At 41.8% G+C, this 15,872-nt stretch overlaps 1 protein-coding gene across 2 annotated transcripts in view; it reads right to left on the bottom strand.

Annotated features, from left to right (window-relative positions):
- The window catches only part of GRM3 (glutamate metabotropic receptor 3), a 103,173-nt gene that overhangs the window by 44,395 nt on the left and 42,906 nt on the right, over positions 1-15,872 (bottom strand). Inside the window, exon 3 of one of the 2 annotated variants that reach the window (XM_064656454.1) lies at positions 692-1,292. In XM_064656454.1, coding sequence (XP_064512524.1) covers positions 692-1,159 — 468 coding nt within the window. In that variant the 5' untranslated portion in view covers positions 1,160-1,292. Of the gene's footprint in view, positions 1-691; positions 1,293-15,872 lie in introns of those variants that run through there. The other variant, XM_064656455.1, reaches the window with a different exon arrangement.

The raw sequence follows: 15,872 nt of genomic DNA, 5'->3' as shown, positions 1-15,872 counted from the left end.
TGTGACCCAAGTGCAGGACCTGGCACTTGACCTTGTTGAACCTCATACCACTGGCCTCAGTCCATTGACCCAGACTGTCCAGATACCTCAGCAGAGCCTTCCTGTCCTTCAGCAGATGAACATTCTCACCCACCTTATTGTCATCCACAAGCTTACTGAGAATGTCCTCAATGCCCTCATCCAGATTATCACAAAGATATTAAACAGCGATAGTCCCAAAACTGAGCCTTGAGTGAATGGAAGTAAGATAAGGATTTATTCTTTTATTTTAAATCTAGATTGTTTAAATGACAACTGTTGCATTCATGCAGCATGGCAGGCACACATATATTCAGAAACATAGGTGGTATCATTTATAATTGATGAGAAAGCAGAGATCTGCACTTAAGAGTTTTAAAAGTGTCAGGAAATGCAAAGTTCAAAATAATACAAGACTTTTGGAAACTTTGGGTACCTCAGGATACACCATAACTAGAGGAAGTGGACAGCTGCCAGAGGTTTGAACTACAGCAAGTGTTTTGAAGAGTGAGTCAAACTAATATAAATTCAGTAAAAATCATCTGCTGGATTGACCCTTAGGGTAAGGTGATCAAGCTTAGACTTGCTTTATTGACAAACTTACATAAGCAGTGGTTCTCTCACTGTAACTGCAGATGAACAATTCTCACCTGATGGTGCTCCTGTGACTTACCTGTATGGAGACGCTGCTATAGGAACCGCCTATGACTCCTGCAATGAGCAACGGCAAATTCTCCTGGATGGCATATGAGCCGTCAGGGCACATATACTCTGTTTCATCCACTTTAGTCAAAGATGCCCTGACAAACTCCAAAGACTGTTCTAAGGCATATGTATCCCTGGAACACGTGTCCAAGATGTGAACTCCAAGCTTAATTCCCGGAAGCAAGTAGTTGTCCTTGTTGATTTCATCAATAGCAAACAGCATGGCCTCCAAGCGCTGGATGCCTCGGTCTTCATTGATTCTCCCACATTCTTCTATCCCAGTGCCTTTCTCCTTGATTGGGAATAAACCACCTAAGACCAGGTCTCCTTCTATCTTAATTTCCTTCCTTACAAAGCTGTGGTCACTTAGGGAAAGGAAAACTCCTTTGGAAAAAAAAGCTAGCGCAAGGACTTGGAGTCTGGTCAACATCTTCATTGGTCCTGTTTTAGCAGCTCCAAGAAACACTGGTGGGAGCAGAAGTGCTCTTCAGTCCTTCTGATCCATTGCCAAATATAAAGTGCTGTCCCACAAGCCAGTGAAGAACAAGCCAAGTCTTTCCACTGGACCTCTAAAGAAGAGATAGAAGGAATTAGAAAAGGCATAAGGAGACATGAAGATGTGAGATGCCTTAATCATGAAACCACCCTTCCTTAAGGCAAAAAAGACATTCTTGCAAGCAAATTAAGGTAAATACATAAATAAATAAGAGAGACATGAAAGAGAAAAAGAAGAGACGTGACAAGGAGGAGTCTCGTGTCTGATGCTTGCTCAGGGCATGAAAATGCTTACGGCTGGACTTGCTCTCTTTAATGGTAGTCACAGTTCAGTGCTCGGATCAAAGGGAGGACACAGCAGTGATGCATGTACTTAGGACATGATTTTACTCTCACTAAGGTCAGGACAGTTTGCCAATGACCTTAAAAGGAGAAAAATCAAGCCTCAAAGTGAAGATAATGTTGTAACAATTTTGTAAATAAACACACATACATGAAGTCTATTTATACAACAAAGATGCATGAGTTGTCCATAGACTCCTTGCCAATATCTCTTCAAATATGTCAAAGTGGCTGCCTTTTGATCTCCCAGTCCTGAGATAAATTGTGTGGTAATAGTTAAATAGATCACTTCAATAATTCACTTCTGTACTTACTTTTTCCTTAACAGAGTATGTACTATTATTAGAGTTGCAGAGTTATTTATAATTTAGAAACACTTAGCACAAGGAAATTGAAATAAGCAACAATTAAGATTTAACACTGACTAATGGGTGAATACACTTATTGCAAGGCAGTTGTTTATCCTAGTACAATTTCCATGTTGCTGTACCAAATTGTGTGAAAGGAGAGCTTTTTATTCATATTTATTCCAACATTGTTCTCTCATAAATAAGTAATGGTTCAGATGCACTGTTAAAGGTCTCTCTCTCCTATTGTAGTAGTCTGAGCTGCAGACTCTCTCAGCAGAATTTTCCATTCAGAAATAAGCGATATGACAACAGAAAACAAGCTTCCTTATCCCAAAGTGAGCTAGTTTGCTTATCACCTGTGTTTTTATTAAACAGGTCCAGAAAATATATTTTCTGGTAATGTTAAGAGAAGTAATGATGTTGACTGTATTCAGCTGTACTTTCTGTATCAGACTTAGTACTATAATTTACCAAATATTATTCAAGTTTATACAGGCCATCTAAAATGGTGATATTATCCCACTGGAAATCATTACCAGACAAAAAGGTGGCATTTGTCACATAAATGGCTGTGTTGTTAATAATTCAGTTGAGCTGACTTCCATTGTTTTCATCACTAATCCACCATTTGGATAAAAACAGGACTTGGGATTTTTTTTAATGCAATATCCATCTTTTTTACTTCTATGGTTTCTGCTGTCACTGTATCAGCAAATATTCACACATTTATCCTTATAACACTGTAAAAATATTTGTTTTCCCTGTTTTTCACTTGGGGGAAAAAGAGACACAGAAAGATGAAATAAAATTCTCAGAAGACTCTAAATGCAGAGTATGATTCGCTCAGCACTCACAATCACTATCAAACTTTGGAAAGGTCTCTGTTTCCCTTTAGGAATTGAAAAATGTGCTTTCAACCATGCCCTGAACCCTCTGGTTCCCACTGAGGCACTGACTCTGAAAAACTTCCTAAACAAGTCGGGGTCTTTTCCAAGCCTGTTCCTGAGTGATTTACCTAAGGTCATCAGCACAGCCAAGAATCAAACTTTGATCTTTTCCAGTGCTCCTCTGATACCTAAAAAATAAACCTCCCTTGTTTCCCACTGCTCTTTCTGGCTTTTATGATAGTCTTTTATAAGGTGATATTAAAACAATCTGCTTTCAACAGCCCTTCAATGCTACCAGGAACAACTGAGTTACCCAAGGAAAAGGCTTGTAAATGGGGTTCTCTATAAGGTTTTCTGAAACTGTCCTGGGACAGAGCTACAGTGGATTTACCCTGAACAGCAGGGAGAATGTCCTCATCCCCTCGACTCCTTCATAGGAGTTTCTGCAAATGGCATCACCCTGGATCTTGCATCTCCTCTGTCTCAGGACTGTGTGTCTCTCTGATACATCAGCAAGAAAGGTTAAAAAGGTAGCAAAAATTATTTCAACACTGCACATAGAGAACTGATTTCCCCTGCAAAGAACACAAAGGATTTCTATTTCTATCACTATCACTTAAGCTTGTTACAGTGGTGCTAGTGAGCAAAAATGGAATCAGTGATGGCACAGCAGAGGATCAGTCCCTGTAGAAGTCAAGGGGCAATCAGAGAAGGCAAGGATTGGGAATAGGTATGACCATTACTCTGTTTATTCATTGCCACTTTGTGTTGACAGCACCGGTCTGAAAGTGTCCAGGGATATGAAAGGAGGAGACAGTGGGAACCCCACCTGAGTTGGAGAACACAGAACACTCATCCCCATGATCCTGCTCTATCTGGGAATAAAGGGACACTGCTTGGTAAGGGATGCCCATGGGTGGGGGCCACCTAACTACACCAACTGTCTTACCCTCCTCACAAGGCAATGCCTGTGAAGCTCTTTTCACAGGGGCTTTGAGACTGTAGGGAGACCCCACGGACATAGAGTACTGCTTCCCAGGAAAACACGACAATCCTACTTTCTGTGTTCAAATCCTATGTTTATGAATGGGACACAGTTGCCAAAAACACAGCTTAGGGTATCAAATGTGCTTCTCTCACTCTGCCTTGGTAACCTGTGCACTGTATAGTGCATCGCAGTGTCCTGCTGAGGATCAGGGATGCTGAGCAGAGGTTGGGGAGTGAAGGTATTAATGCAAAGGCTGATTTGTCAGGAGAGGTTTCCCCTTTGAACTGTGAGGGAGGGATGTTTCCAGGATTTCTCAGTGCTGGGACTCCTGAAGGAAGCTATGAGGCAGATTTGGGTGGCTAGTGAGCAGCATCACTATGGTGACACTAAACACACAGCTCGATGTGAAGATGGAAGACTATTTTAAAGCAGATCACAAAGACGGGCTAGGAGCTCAGTTCCTCTTCTGCTCTCTCTGACATGCACCTCCCACATATTTTCTCTGCAGCTTGCATAACTCACAACTATATATAGAAATATTTTGTACCTATTCTGGGCTGATACAGCCCATATTCCTCCCCTTAAACATGATGAAGGTGCCACTTGCTATTTCCTATCAGAAGTGTTCTCACTATAGTGACCACTCCAATTCAGTTTTGCAGTACCCTCTTCTACTAAAAGCATGTTTCTGGGACATTTCAAAAAGAAGTACCTGTTGATCAAGCAGCAATTCTTTAATTTTTATTTATATTTAAAGTTTTAGCATCAGCTACAGGCAGAGTTGTGTTGTTTTAGCTGTTCTTTTAATATTAAAAATATGTACATTCCAGCCCTATAGACTTTGGTGGAAATAGAAGTAGGGTCCTGGTGTTGAAGTCATCCAAATACCAAAATGAGAAATAAATAGGCTGAAGGAGAAAAGTTTCTGTGTTTGAATCAGAGGGTGTCTGCCAGCTGCCCTATGTGAACTTTAGTCAGCAGCACTCAGCTTGTGAAACACCTTAATTTGGCACTTTGGAGCCCCTTCTCTTTCCACCATCAAAAGTCCACAGGGGAAAGCTACCTCTGCCCTTGGGGGACACCGTCAGCACTTCCCTCAGTAAAAGCAACTCACTTATTTGTGTACAATAGCAGCTGTGCTGCTCTCATTGAAAATCCCATTCCCTCTAGGTTTGAATCATCAGTTTTGGTGGACTATTTCTGTGCATGTGAAAAGTTGATTACACAAATTTACTATTTCTTGGTGTAAGTTTGCTTATTTACTAAGGATTGGCACATTTCTGTTCCTGTGAAGGAAAACTGGAATGAGAAAGATGATGTCTGGGGTTTCTGCATTTAGTATCCCAATCTCCAAAACTAAATCTGTCCTCCAGACTCACATAACAGCTCTGTCCTCTGCAGATTTTCTGTCTGCAGCTCACAGAGTAGGTCCACTTGTGCTGTTGGTTCAGAGATGAATTCTTAACACACTAAGTGTTTTCAGTCTATTTTTCTAGTAGGTACCAAAATCCAAAAAGAATTGCAGTTGAATCTTTCATTTATCCAGATGACTTATAAATCGAAATCATTGCTTATACATCAATGATAACTTTGTTGATACCTTCCAGCATATCACCAGTGCTTGGTACTGGCAATTCAGCATCCAGCAGCCATGTACTTTCCAATTTTCCACTTATAAGGATAGAATAGGAAACCTTACTGAGAGCTGAGGTACTTCAGATCTCCCAGCTATTTTTCAACACCATTAGCTAACAAATGGGACAATCTACTGAGCTAAAACTCTGGAGAGATTTTCTCTCTTCCTTACCATGTGCTATATCCTGAATTCCCTCACATTTTTTCTCCTTCACAGTGTTTTGTGGGGCTCATCTGTTCATGTAGCTTCCTGACAAAGGATGCAACAAGAGCTGATGTTGGTGCTGGAGAAGATTATGTTTAATCTTTATTGTGGGTGGCTCCACCCTGGCAGTCATGAGTTTATACGGCATTACCCAAGACTATAATGTAATATTATGATGCCTGGAGCCATATGTTAACGTGGTATCACCTGCCATCCTTTGTAAGCTTTCTTTGGAGAAGAACCATGCTCAGTATAAGGTCAAAGAAGAGGTTCCCACACCTGTGCTCCTGTGGCATTTTACAACATTGAAGATTATATTTTCATCAATAGATCTTTCTCCAAGGTCATCCCATAAGAGAAGTATCTTTCCCTGAGCCCTTGCTATGCCCTACAAATTTTATCCTAGGGAAGCAGATTTCTAAAACAATTTCAATTTCAGCTCAAAATTCTGGTTCATCTTTCATGACTGACATAAGAAGTTCATCCAACACATTTATCATGTTTGTATGTGTTCTGCCAGAACTTTACCTTAATGCCTGATGAGAATTGCACTGAAATATGTCTTATTTCATTGGAAAAAAGTGATAGACAAGCTTGAGTCTCCTCACCAATTAGAATTAGGGATGCCATCACCTTTGGAAGAGAAATATTTGTAAAGGAACCCAAGAATTATAGTGACAGCTATGTGCCAGGTACACAAATTGCTCACATCCTGATTCTGTCTGGCTGAAATCTGATAGCTTAAATCAGGACATAAAGGAAAAAACAAAACAAAACAAACCAGCAAAAAGTTGCAGAAAGGTAAGGTATGGAAGACAAGTAAATTTCCTCTGTGGAAATGGAGAAGTTTGTTCATGAAATGTTAATAAGATGCTAACACATAAATTTGCTGCAAATGAATCAAAGCACTTTAAATTTCAATTGTTGGCTGTTATATATAGGATTTTTTTTCATTTTGTTGTGAAAAATGACAAAAATGGCTTTCCAATTGGGTGATTTTGTGCCTTTCATTTCATGTTGGAAATCCATACACGAAAAACATTAATTAATACAACTACCACTGCCAGCAGCATGAGACTACAAGCCATACAAGTTCATACCATGCCTAGCATATTGTAGAAGAGTTTGAAAAGCCCTAAAAATTTAGGGGCAATTTCAGTATAAAGACATATAAAGCAAGAGATGATATGTCAGTGCAGAAGTAGATCATCGGTCTTAAAATAAAAACTTATATTCTGTTACTTCAGAACAAGAAGAAAAAATCAGAACACTGTGTTAATGTTTGTACTGTGTTAGCATCAACAAGAATGCTTTATGTTTTCTACAGTGTCAACATACAACAGATGCCCAGCCCTCTCCTCAGAGATCTATGATCCTGTTTCAAAAAAAGAGAATTTAAAATATTAATCACGCAGGAAAACAGATGTCTCTGACGTGCTACTCCTTAAGTTTCTGGATATTAAATATCTCTATAGAATAGAACTAGATGTATTAATTTAGCCTGGTGAGGAACAAGGAGACCCTGAAGATCACCAGACATTAATGTGGTGTGGAAATACAGGTATTTGTTACCTGTTAAATTACATGAATGCATTTGGCACTGGCTGAGTCCTTCTAAAGTGAATTTGATCTCAGGAGAGGGAGCCACAATGGGCAGACCATCAGAGCTGGAGATCTGAGTCAGGCCGTGCAGGCTCCTAACTCGTTAAGAGTTTCTCCATACTTTGACAATAAGTACATTCAAGTGTATTGAGAAGACCAGCCATGAGCCCGAGGCTTCGTGCCATCTGGACAATTTGTGGTGTAATGATCTTGATGTAATGCAGGGTTAGACCTTTGAAAGTCTCACCATCTTCCCGTCTGTCTTCTTTGGATTTGCTGAATCCTACTGCTTTTTGTCCATCTGCTTATTTCTTCCAGGCGCTGGCGACAGCTGAAAGCCCACCAGCAGAGACAGCAACAAACAGGCGGCAAGTGCTGTCTGCTTATTGATTGCATGTTAGTCAACTTTAGTCTCAGTCTCCATGTGTGGTCCCAGAAAGACGCAGAAGAGGAAAAATGGGAGTATAAAGACTTTGAGGACAAAGGAGCAGCTTGCTTCTGTGACCTGTGGATGTCACAGCAATTATTCCTACTAGGTGATGTGGGGGTACCTTCACCATGCTAAGGTCAGCAATGTTAAATGTTGGGTGAGAGTGGTAATGGCACAAGTGCAGAGTAGTCTTGCCCAAAGTGAACCATGATGTTTTCAGAGTCATGTCCTGGGATGAAACATTTAGCTAAGAGAAGCTTTAACAGTTGTGCTTAATGCAATTGAGGCTTAACTAAGTGATATTAACACCAACCAAAGTATAGCCCCCCTAGGGAGTATCTGTGCATTTAGTCTTTAGATTCGTATTTAGCCTTTCCCTCTAAATCGATTCTTAAGCATCTGTTTTTTTCTGCCCTCGCAGAGATCATTTCTGCCTAGCACCTCTAATTTCTTCTCAGCTCTCTGCAGCACCTGCAGGGTTTTCCTTGAGGCTGGATCTCCCTGTGAGTCTCCCTCTGCGCTCCAGCCGAGGTGCTCTGCCTGGGCATTATTGGCTCACTCCAAATGGCATCAGCGTGAGCTGTCAGATTTCACTCTCATCACTCCTCTGCCAAGATGTTTCCCTCACATTGCAGCAACATGGCCAAAATATGGCTGAGCCTCTGCATATGTGGAGGGTAGAGAGTCCTTTCTTGCTATGGCTTCTGCTAGGGCTCAGTCTGGCTGCCAGCACAGCCAGCCTGAGAGTAACACTGGCCCCACAGAGCAGCAGAGTGTGCACCCTTTCTCTTCTCTGTCTCTGTGTGGGATGACTTCTGCTGCCACCCGGTCTGCTCTGATGGGATGCAATCCTGGCCTGGATCCCCAAGGAGCAGCACCTGGCTTGGTGCTCTCCACATCATTGGTCAGGATAGGAGAAAACGGAATAGCAAAGGTGATGGCCAGCAGTGGGCAAAGCCCCCTCTGTGACTCCTTCTTCCTGCCCCAACTTAGTGATAAGTCAAATAAAAGCCCTCCCAGGTTGGTGCTCCCATCCCTGTCTGGTCTGAGCTGTATCTCCCAGTTTGCCACAGCAGTACCTAACACTCAGTGGGAAATTTTCCAAGTTAAGACGGCTCTTCTCATTTGTCGATCAAGGCAATATTTCTCCCTCTGACATATCCACAGCAAGCACTTTAGAGCAGGAGCTGTTTCTTTGCCTGTGGCTGTGCAGGGCTGAGTGCTTGTCTCATCACCACTGACCATTCACTGATGAGATTTGATCTGCCTAATTTACACACCAACATATGGCAACATTTTAGCCACCTTTGACCTCCACTAGGAGAATCTCCTGCCTATTCTGGTTTAAGAAAGACACCAGGTGTCTCTGGGACCCCCAAAGGCACGGAAATATTTCTAATGAAAATGTAGGCACTTGTTTTAGGCAGAGTGGTTCACTGAGCATCTACAACATGAGGTCAAGGTAGGTGCCTGATTGCACAGACAGGGTTTCACCTCCTGGCCACCTGTTTTGTTGTGATCTTGGTAACAACACAAAACAACAGAAAGCGATCAAAACATGGAAAGAGTGTTCAGGTTTTTAAGGAAAGAATTCTTTAGCAGCGTATTGTAGCTTTTTACTGCTTAGCTGCTTTTATTAGTTTTTTTTTTTTTTTTTAAACACAAAAGGATTAAAAATTTAACAACAGTAGCCTCTCTTGAAATGATCCTTTCCTCTCTCCTCCTCACCACCAGAGCCCAGACTGGTAACTCTTCCATCACATGAATGTTGCCTCCAGGCTACAGCATTCAGCGGAGTGTGAAATCACAATTAACAGAGCAAGTGTTTTGTAAGTGAGCAGAGACGGCCACAAATTACATCCTGCTATTAGCTGATTTTAGAACAACATTGTTGAACAGCTTCATGATTACTGGGCTGTGGCGTGTATTAAAAAAACATTAATAAAACATAATTGATTGTGAATTGTGCTTACTGCCTTTATAGTTTTAATCACAAAAGTCACAGAAGTTTATTGGAAACAAGAGCTTTCCTCAGCTATTTATGTGAACTGGATTGGTCTAAAAATTTTACAGAACTTGATTTGAAGCTGTTGTAAATCAGTAAATTACTGAAACCTATGGGGTTTGCTGACTGATGCATTTTTCTTTTTGATTTGGCAAAGAAAGGTACGAGGCTGCCTTACCTCTGCCAGAAAGTACCACTGGAAGTGTGATGGAAACTATATCCTCAGTCTCTCAGACCTGCCATGCCCCCAGCGTGCCCTTAGATGCATGTAATGTCACTGATGGGGAAAGAGCTGGTACTTTCTATTTACTGAGAAACAAGTAAATACAGATATATACTTCAAAAATATTCACATTTATGTCTCTCTTTTGGGCCCCAAATTATTTTCAAACCTTAAATGTTGTATTCTTACAGGAACCCAGAAATGTTTAATTCTGATCTGTGGCCCTGTCTGGGTTCATGGAGGGACAAGGTATACTGCAGAGGTTTATGGCTACATTTTTCAAACTTGGATGCCCTGCTATGAATTAATGACTTTAAAATGGCCATTAACAATCAGTCTACTGTGGGACTTTGACAGAATTCAGGTCCCAGTCAGTGATGCAAACTTTCTGCTCTTCTGCATCAGTTAGTGCTATGGGGATCTAAATCTCACTCTCAGGCTGAGAATTCCCAAAACACTTAACTTCAGGCACTGCCTGCACTTGCTGGTCAAGGTGACACCTAACTCCACTTAGAAGCCAAATTTAGTCAGAGGAAGACTAACCTCTGCCAGAGTCCTTGGGGAAATAGGCTCAGGGACACGGGCAGGATCTTGCCCTTACCTGTACGTATTTAAGCTTGTAAAGTTTTCTCACCCTGCAGAGTGGTGGCAGAAAGTGAAGGAATAACCCTCAGAAGTTCTGAATCTGTCCAGCTGTAATCACCAGAAATGCTATTGCTATGAGTGCAGAAAAATGTTAGAAGTGAACCTGAAATGAGGTAATACAATGCCTGCATTATTTATTGACTTTTTGTCAGCCTGTGCCCTGGCAAATAAACTTGTATAAACAGTGGGAGTAGACTGCTGAAAAGCATTTCCTGTTAAAGAGCTAGCAGCAAGGGTTATTTTTAATGAAAATAAACCAGAGAAAGAAAACTTTTCCTGTTTCTGCAAAGATTTATCTCATGCAGGCAGTAACAAACATGCCTTGTCCTGACCAGAGGAGTGACTTCTACTGCTATGAAATGAAATGTAAGTTCAGTTACCACTCAAACTCATTTCTCTTAAGAACTCAGATCTTTGCAGGTGTATCCTGGAACAAACAACTGCAATCTGCAGCAAGCTTCTCCTTATTCCATGCCACCTGTCCATGCCTCAGATCTGGTGTTTGCTTGGCTCCTTTCATGTAGCTCCACAGCAGTGTATCTACATGCAAACATATATTTTTATGTAAAGAGCCAGAACCTCACTCCCCCAACACATTCGTTGCCTTCTCTCACTGTAAATGGCCATTGCTATGGCAACACTGCTTAACTCAAAATTTAGAGAGGTACTTAGCACAAATAATGGAAGAAGACGTGCGACTGTATTCTGGGTAAAGCCACACAGTTTGATGGCCCATTGTGACTCCATTCACCAATTGTTTCAGGACACGCTGGGGACCTTGCCTCCTGTGGTGTGGCACCTTCTGTCCTGCAAGGTTCAGGAAACAACCTTCTCTAACGCAGGCTTTGTCTTTGTTCTTTTCTGTGCTGACAGTAAATAGCATTTTCCCACAGATCAGCCACAGAACTGAATCTGCAATCCACCCAGCCTGGTGCTCAATACCTCTGCCAGAATACTTCATGGTCTGATAGTGAGAGGGGGGAATTCCTTGCTAATGAAGGGAAGGAAAGACACAGGCCCTATTTAAGAATATCTTGAACAATGCTGGTGTTCTGCATCAGTATGCCTGGCATCAGATAAGGCCCAGCTGGGTGGCAGGATAAAGTATACTCCATGTCTGTGACTCTTCTGCAAGGAGTTGCTCTGTGGTGCCAAATCTCAGACATCATGACAAAGAAGAAGAAAGACCAGCATGAATAATCTCAGCAATTCACATCTTTCTAAATCTGTACAAACTTTGTCCTATGTTCTTACATATGGCCACGTTATATAAGGCATGATGAAAGATCCACAAGAAAGCTGGAGAAGGACTTTTTAGGAGGGCATGTAGTGATAGGACAAGGGAGAACGGCTTTGAATTGAGAGGGACCAGATTTACATTAGATACAGAGAAGAAATTCTTCACTATGAAGATGGTGAGGCACTGGAACAGGCTTCCCAGAGAAGTTTTGGACTCCTCATTCCTATAATTTTAGACATCTAAAGTGAGGTTCTCTCTTTGGTTTCCTTTACGATAGATGGATGACAATTCCTGTCCTGGGTGGGATAAAATGCTTTCTACAGATGCTGCCTCCACTGTGGAAAGCAGGAGCTTAGGGTGAAAACAACCCTAACTTCAGCAACTTTAAAGCCTAAAGCTAAGCAGGATGAATCTTGGTCTTAACTGTGCTCCTTTCATTGCTTACTGGAGACAGACAGAGTTTCGGTCAAGGAAGAGTTAAAAATGTTTTGCATGGATTGTATAAAGGTTTATTATTTCTTGGAAGGTACAGTCCACTGTAGGGATGTACTCGTGCCTCACTCCGGGAGGAGTTAGATCTGATTTATTTTGGGAGGGCCAGGGCTGGATATTCTTTCTGTGTGGCCTGTGTGCCTTGTAATAACAAGCTTTCTTGTTATTACAATTCTCATTGCAATCTAAGATTAATACTTGTTTCCTAAATTTCACCGAGGCCAGCATGAATGAATAATAATCCCATTAAAGAATTCAGGAACTTGCCAAGAGTCACTAGTTGTATTTGTTAACGAAACTGAACCAGAGGTATGGATTTCATTGTTTGCCTGCACTTTCTGGCTTTGATCAGGGAGAAATTCCATGTTTGCCAACATTTCTACTGACCACAGGAAATCCAGCAGAACTATCCACATGGCAGCAGGCATGCAGTGAATGTTATTCTGTGATAATTGCCCCAAATTCTCCTGTCAAGCAGTGATTGAAAAATGTGAGCTGAGAAACCACAAGACCAGGTGCATGAGAAAAAAGTAGGTTAGGAATTGTACATGCCAGATTGTGAACCAGGCTGCACTCCCCTCAAGGGCATATTCTTCCAGTCCCACAGCTTGTTTCACAGAGAGAAAGATGATGGTGAAGAACCCACTCTGCAGATCCTCTGTTCTTCCCAGGGCTGTGGTGTTACCCATGTGTCAGCCCCATGGCTCTGGGAGGCAAAGGGCCCTACATAACAGGGGAGGAACTGCAGAGGTGTCTTTGAGCAAGGAGAAAAATCAGGAAACAGCAGCCCTGGATGTGGCTCTGCTCCAGCAGTAGCTCAGCAGCTCAGGGCATTGCTGAGCCTGGGGACAAATTCTGTGGATCTCACTGACCGTGCTTGGGAAGAGGGGACTTACGGAAGGATGACAAGCATGGAAATGTAAAGGAATTTGAGGGGAAATTTTGAAATTCGCTTTCTAGGGCAGAATGATAGCTTTGACAAAATCCTAGACCTTTAAGCTACATGACAGTTTGCAGGGAAAAAGAAGTGCAGTTCTCTAAGTTTTTAATTAAATGTGCTTTTTAGGACTATCACACCCTGTTTGGCAACAAGCAGTGAAATACACTCCCTTCATGGCTCAGGCCCAGCTGCCTTTTTCTCAGGAAAGCAAAATCAGCGTGGTCAACATCCTCTGTCTTTTCCTTTTCCACATAGAAATGAAAAATATACATGGGAAACAGTGGAGTCCTGCAAAAACAGGTGACAACATTTAAAATGGGAAATCCTATGGCCTCTCTCCAACAATAAAATGAAGACAACACTTGAATAACAGCCTACTTTTATCACAGGCTCCATGTTCTCAGTACGTCCTAGTGGATTGCAGAACAGACATCATCTACAATATGAAGGTGTCAGAGGTGGTCAGTCATCCTGACCTAAGGATTTCTCAGTGGTTTGGATAGGCTACTGAATATTTGGCGGTGCTCTGCCTGTAACTTTTCTGTCTAAAACAAGGCCACAAAGTGTGAAATCGGGGTTTACTGAATCCGGAGCCAAGCTTTCACTGATGTCAGTCAAACACAGGCTATCCTCAGGTGACACTTGACTTTCAGTTTGACTGGTTTTTTTCTGACATTGCATAAGACCAGGGCATTTTATTTTTTCCGAGGCAGATACATTATCTGACAGTTTCCAGCTGATATAAGATAGGTTACAACGGTGATACAGCCCATCTGAGCAAAGGACTTTCCACAAAGTCTGTTTTCCTGTGGTTTTCTCCAGGGAGGATTTTCTGATGTCTGCTATGTGGCTGAGTTCACCCTTCAGCCTTTCTTTATCAGTGGGATTTTAATCTCATTCTTCATTCCTTTACTGAGCCACCTTCCTTTCCTCAAAAGGAAACCTGTAACAGATTAATGTCTCCAAGGTCTGTATTTTCTACAATTTTGTTGAAACTGGCTAGTATTCAAATTTTATTGGAATTGACAGTTAATGAAATTGCATAAGCCCTATTTCCTTAGGAAAACAACCTTCAAAAGACCAGGGCATGCCTTGAGAACTCTTCTATCCTTGCAATGTCCCAAGCTCTAATTTTTAAACCTCCCCTATTGTTATGTAAGCCAAAAGCACAGCTTTACTCCTGGATTAGTCAATTATAGGACATGATTCATCTAATATATCTTAGACATTGGAACAGGATGAAATAAATTTCACCCAACTGGATTTATTTCTCTCCATAACAGCGAACAGGGTCTATAGAATGGAACAATGAAATTTTCTGCATGCAGTCTACTCTTCAGACTCTCTTTTAGCCAATGAGACCAACAAGGCCAAATGGTACCTTGACATGCAGTTAATTTCACGGACTTACAGAATCATGGAATGGATCAGGTTGGAAGGGACCATAGTGGGTCATCTGGTACAACCTCCCTGCTCAAGCAGGCTCATCCACTTCTTGAATATCTCCAGTGAAGGAGACTTCACAGCCTCTCTGGTCAATCTGTTCTCATGCACAGCCACTCGCACACTAAAGAAATTCTTCCTAATATTCAGGGGCAACTTCCTGTGCATCAGTTTCTGCCTGTTGCCTCTTGTCCTATTGCAAGGCTAAACAGGCCCAGCTCCCTCAACCTGTCCTTCTAAGAGAGATGCTCCAGTCCCCTAACCTTTGTTGCCCTCCTCTGGACCTGCTGCAAGAGTCTCATGTCTCTCTTGAGCTGAGGAATCCAGAACTGGACACAGCAGCTCCAGATGTGGCATCACCAGGGCTGAGTAGAGGGGCAGGCTCACCTCCCTTGACCTGCTGGCAATGCTCTTCCCAGTGCACCCCAGGATACCATTGGCTTCCTTGGCCCCCAGGGCACACTGCTGGCTCAGGGACAGCTTGTTCACCAAAACCCTCAGGTCCTTTCTATTTTAGGCTGATTCACACCCTGCACTCTATTGACTGTATTGATGAAATCCACAAAGAGTCAGTTAGTTCACAAGTAGATGTCAACAACAAAGCTAAGATGGATTAGATAAGATGGGTAAGATGGTCTAGATAAGATGGATTCCCCTTCATGTTCTCTTAAAATTTCAAACTAGCTAAGGATTGGTCCCTCTGTCACATTATTTTAATGTTATCAGGCCCTGACAGCATCAGACCTTGTGCCTTAGTACTAAAAGCCCCCCTCTGTGAATAGGAGCAATACCATATGAAATAGGGAGAACTCACATTTTGCAAATCCATTCTCTCTGTGGACAGTGTTTCAGTTTCATTTTGGGATCATTGATTTGCTGGCTTCGAGCTGTTTTCTTCATCAGGCCCAGAGGATAAGCTTTTTTTGCACTGCATCTTTCTCTCTTCTATGGCTAATGCTAGTTTATTCTCCTTCAAATCTTATGTAAAGCTTTTACAGGAGAATACATCTGTGATATGCTCTTCGGGTGGTTTTTTTTTTGAAAAATATGAATAAACCAGAATAAACTAGAAGATTGTCAGTGTATTTTGCAGATTATCTGTGTTCCAACTGTACTCATAGGAAAATACAAAGTCGATTAAAACCCACCCAGTGCAATAAATATTTTTTTTGATTCTGTCAGCATGGCTAAAGATGAAAGCTAATGGCAAATCCATAATACAGTCAC

This window comes from Pseudopipra pipra, chromosome 5, assembly GCF_036250125.1.
Source record: "Pseudopipra pipra isolate bDixPip1 chromosome 5, bDixPip1.hap1, whole genome shotgun sequence".
NCBI classification, from domain to species: domain Eukaryota; kingdom Metazoa; phylum Chordata; class Aves; order Passeriformes; family Pipridae; genus Pseudopipra; species Pseudopipra pipra.
The sequence above is the reverse complement of the archived record's forward strand: the minus strand, read 5'-3'. Positions and strand labels throughout refer to the sequence as shown.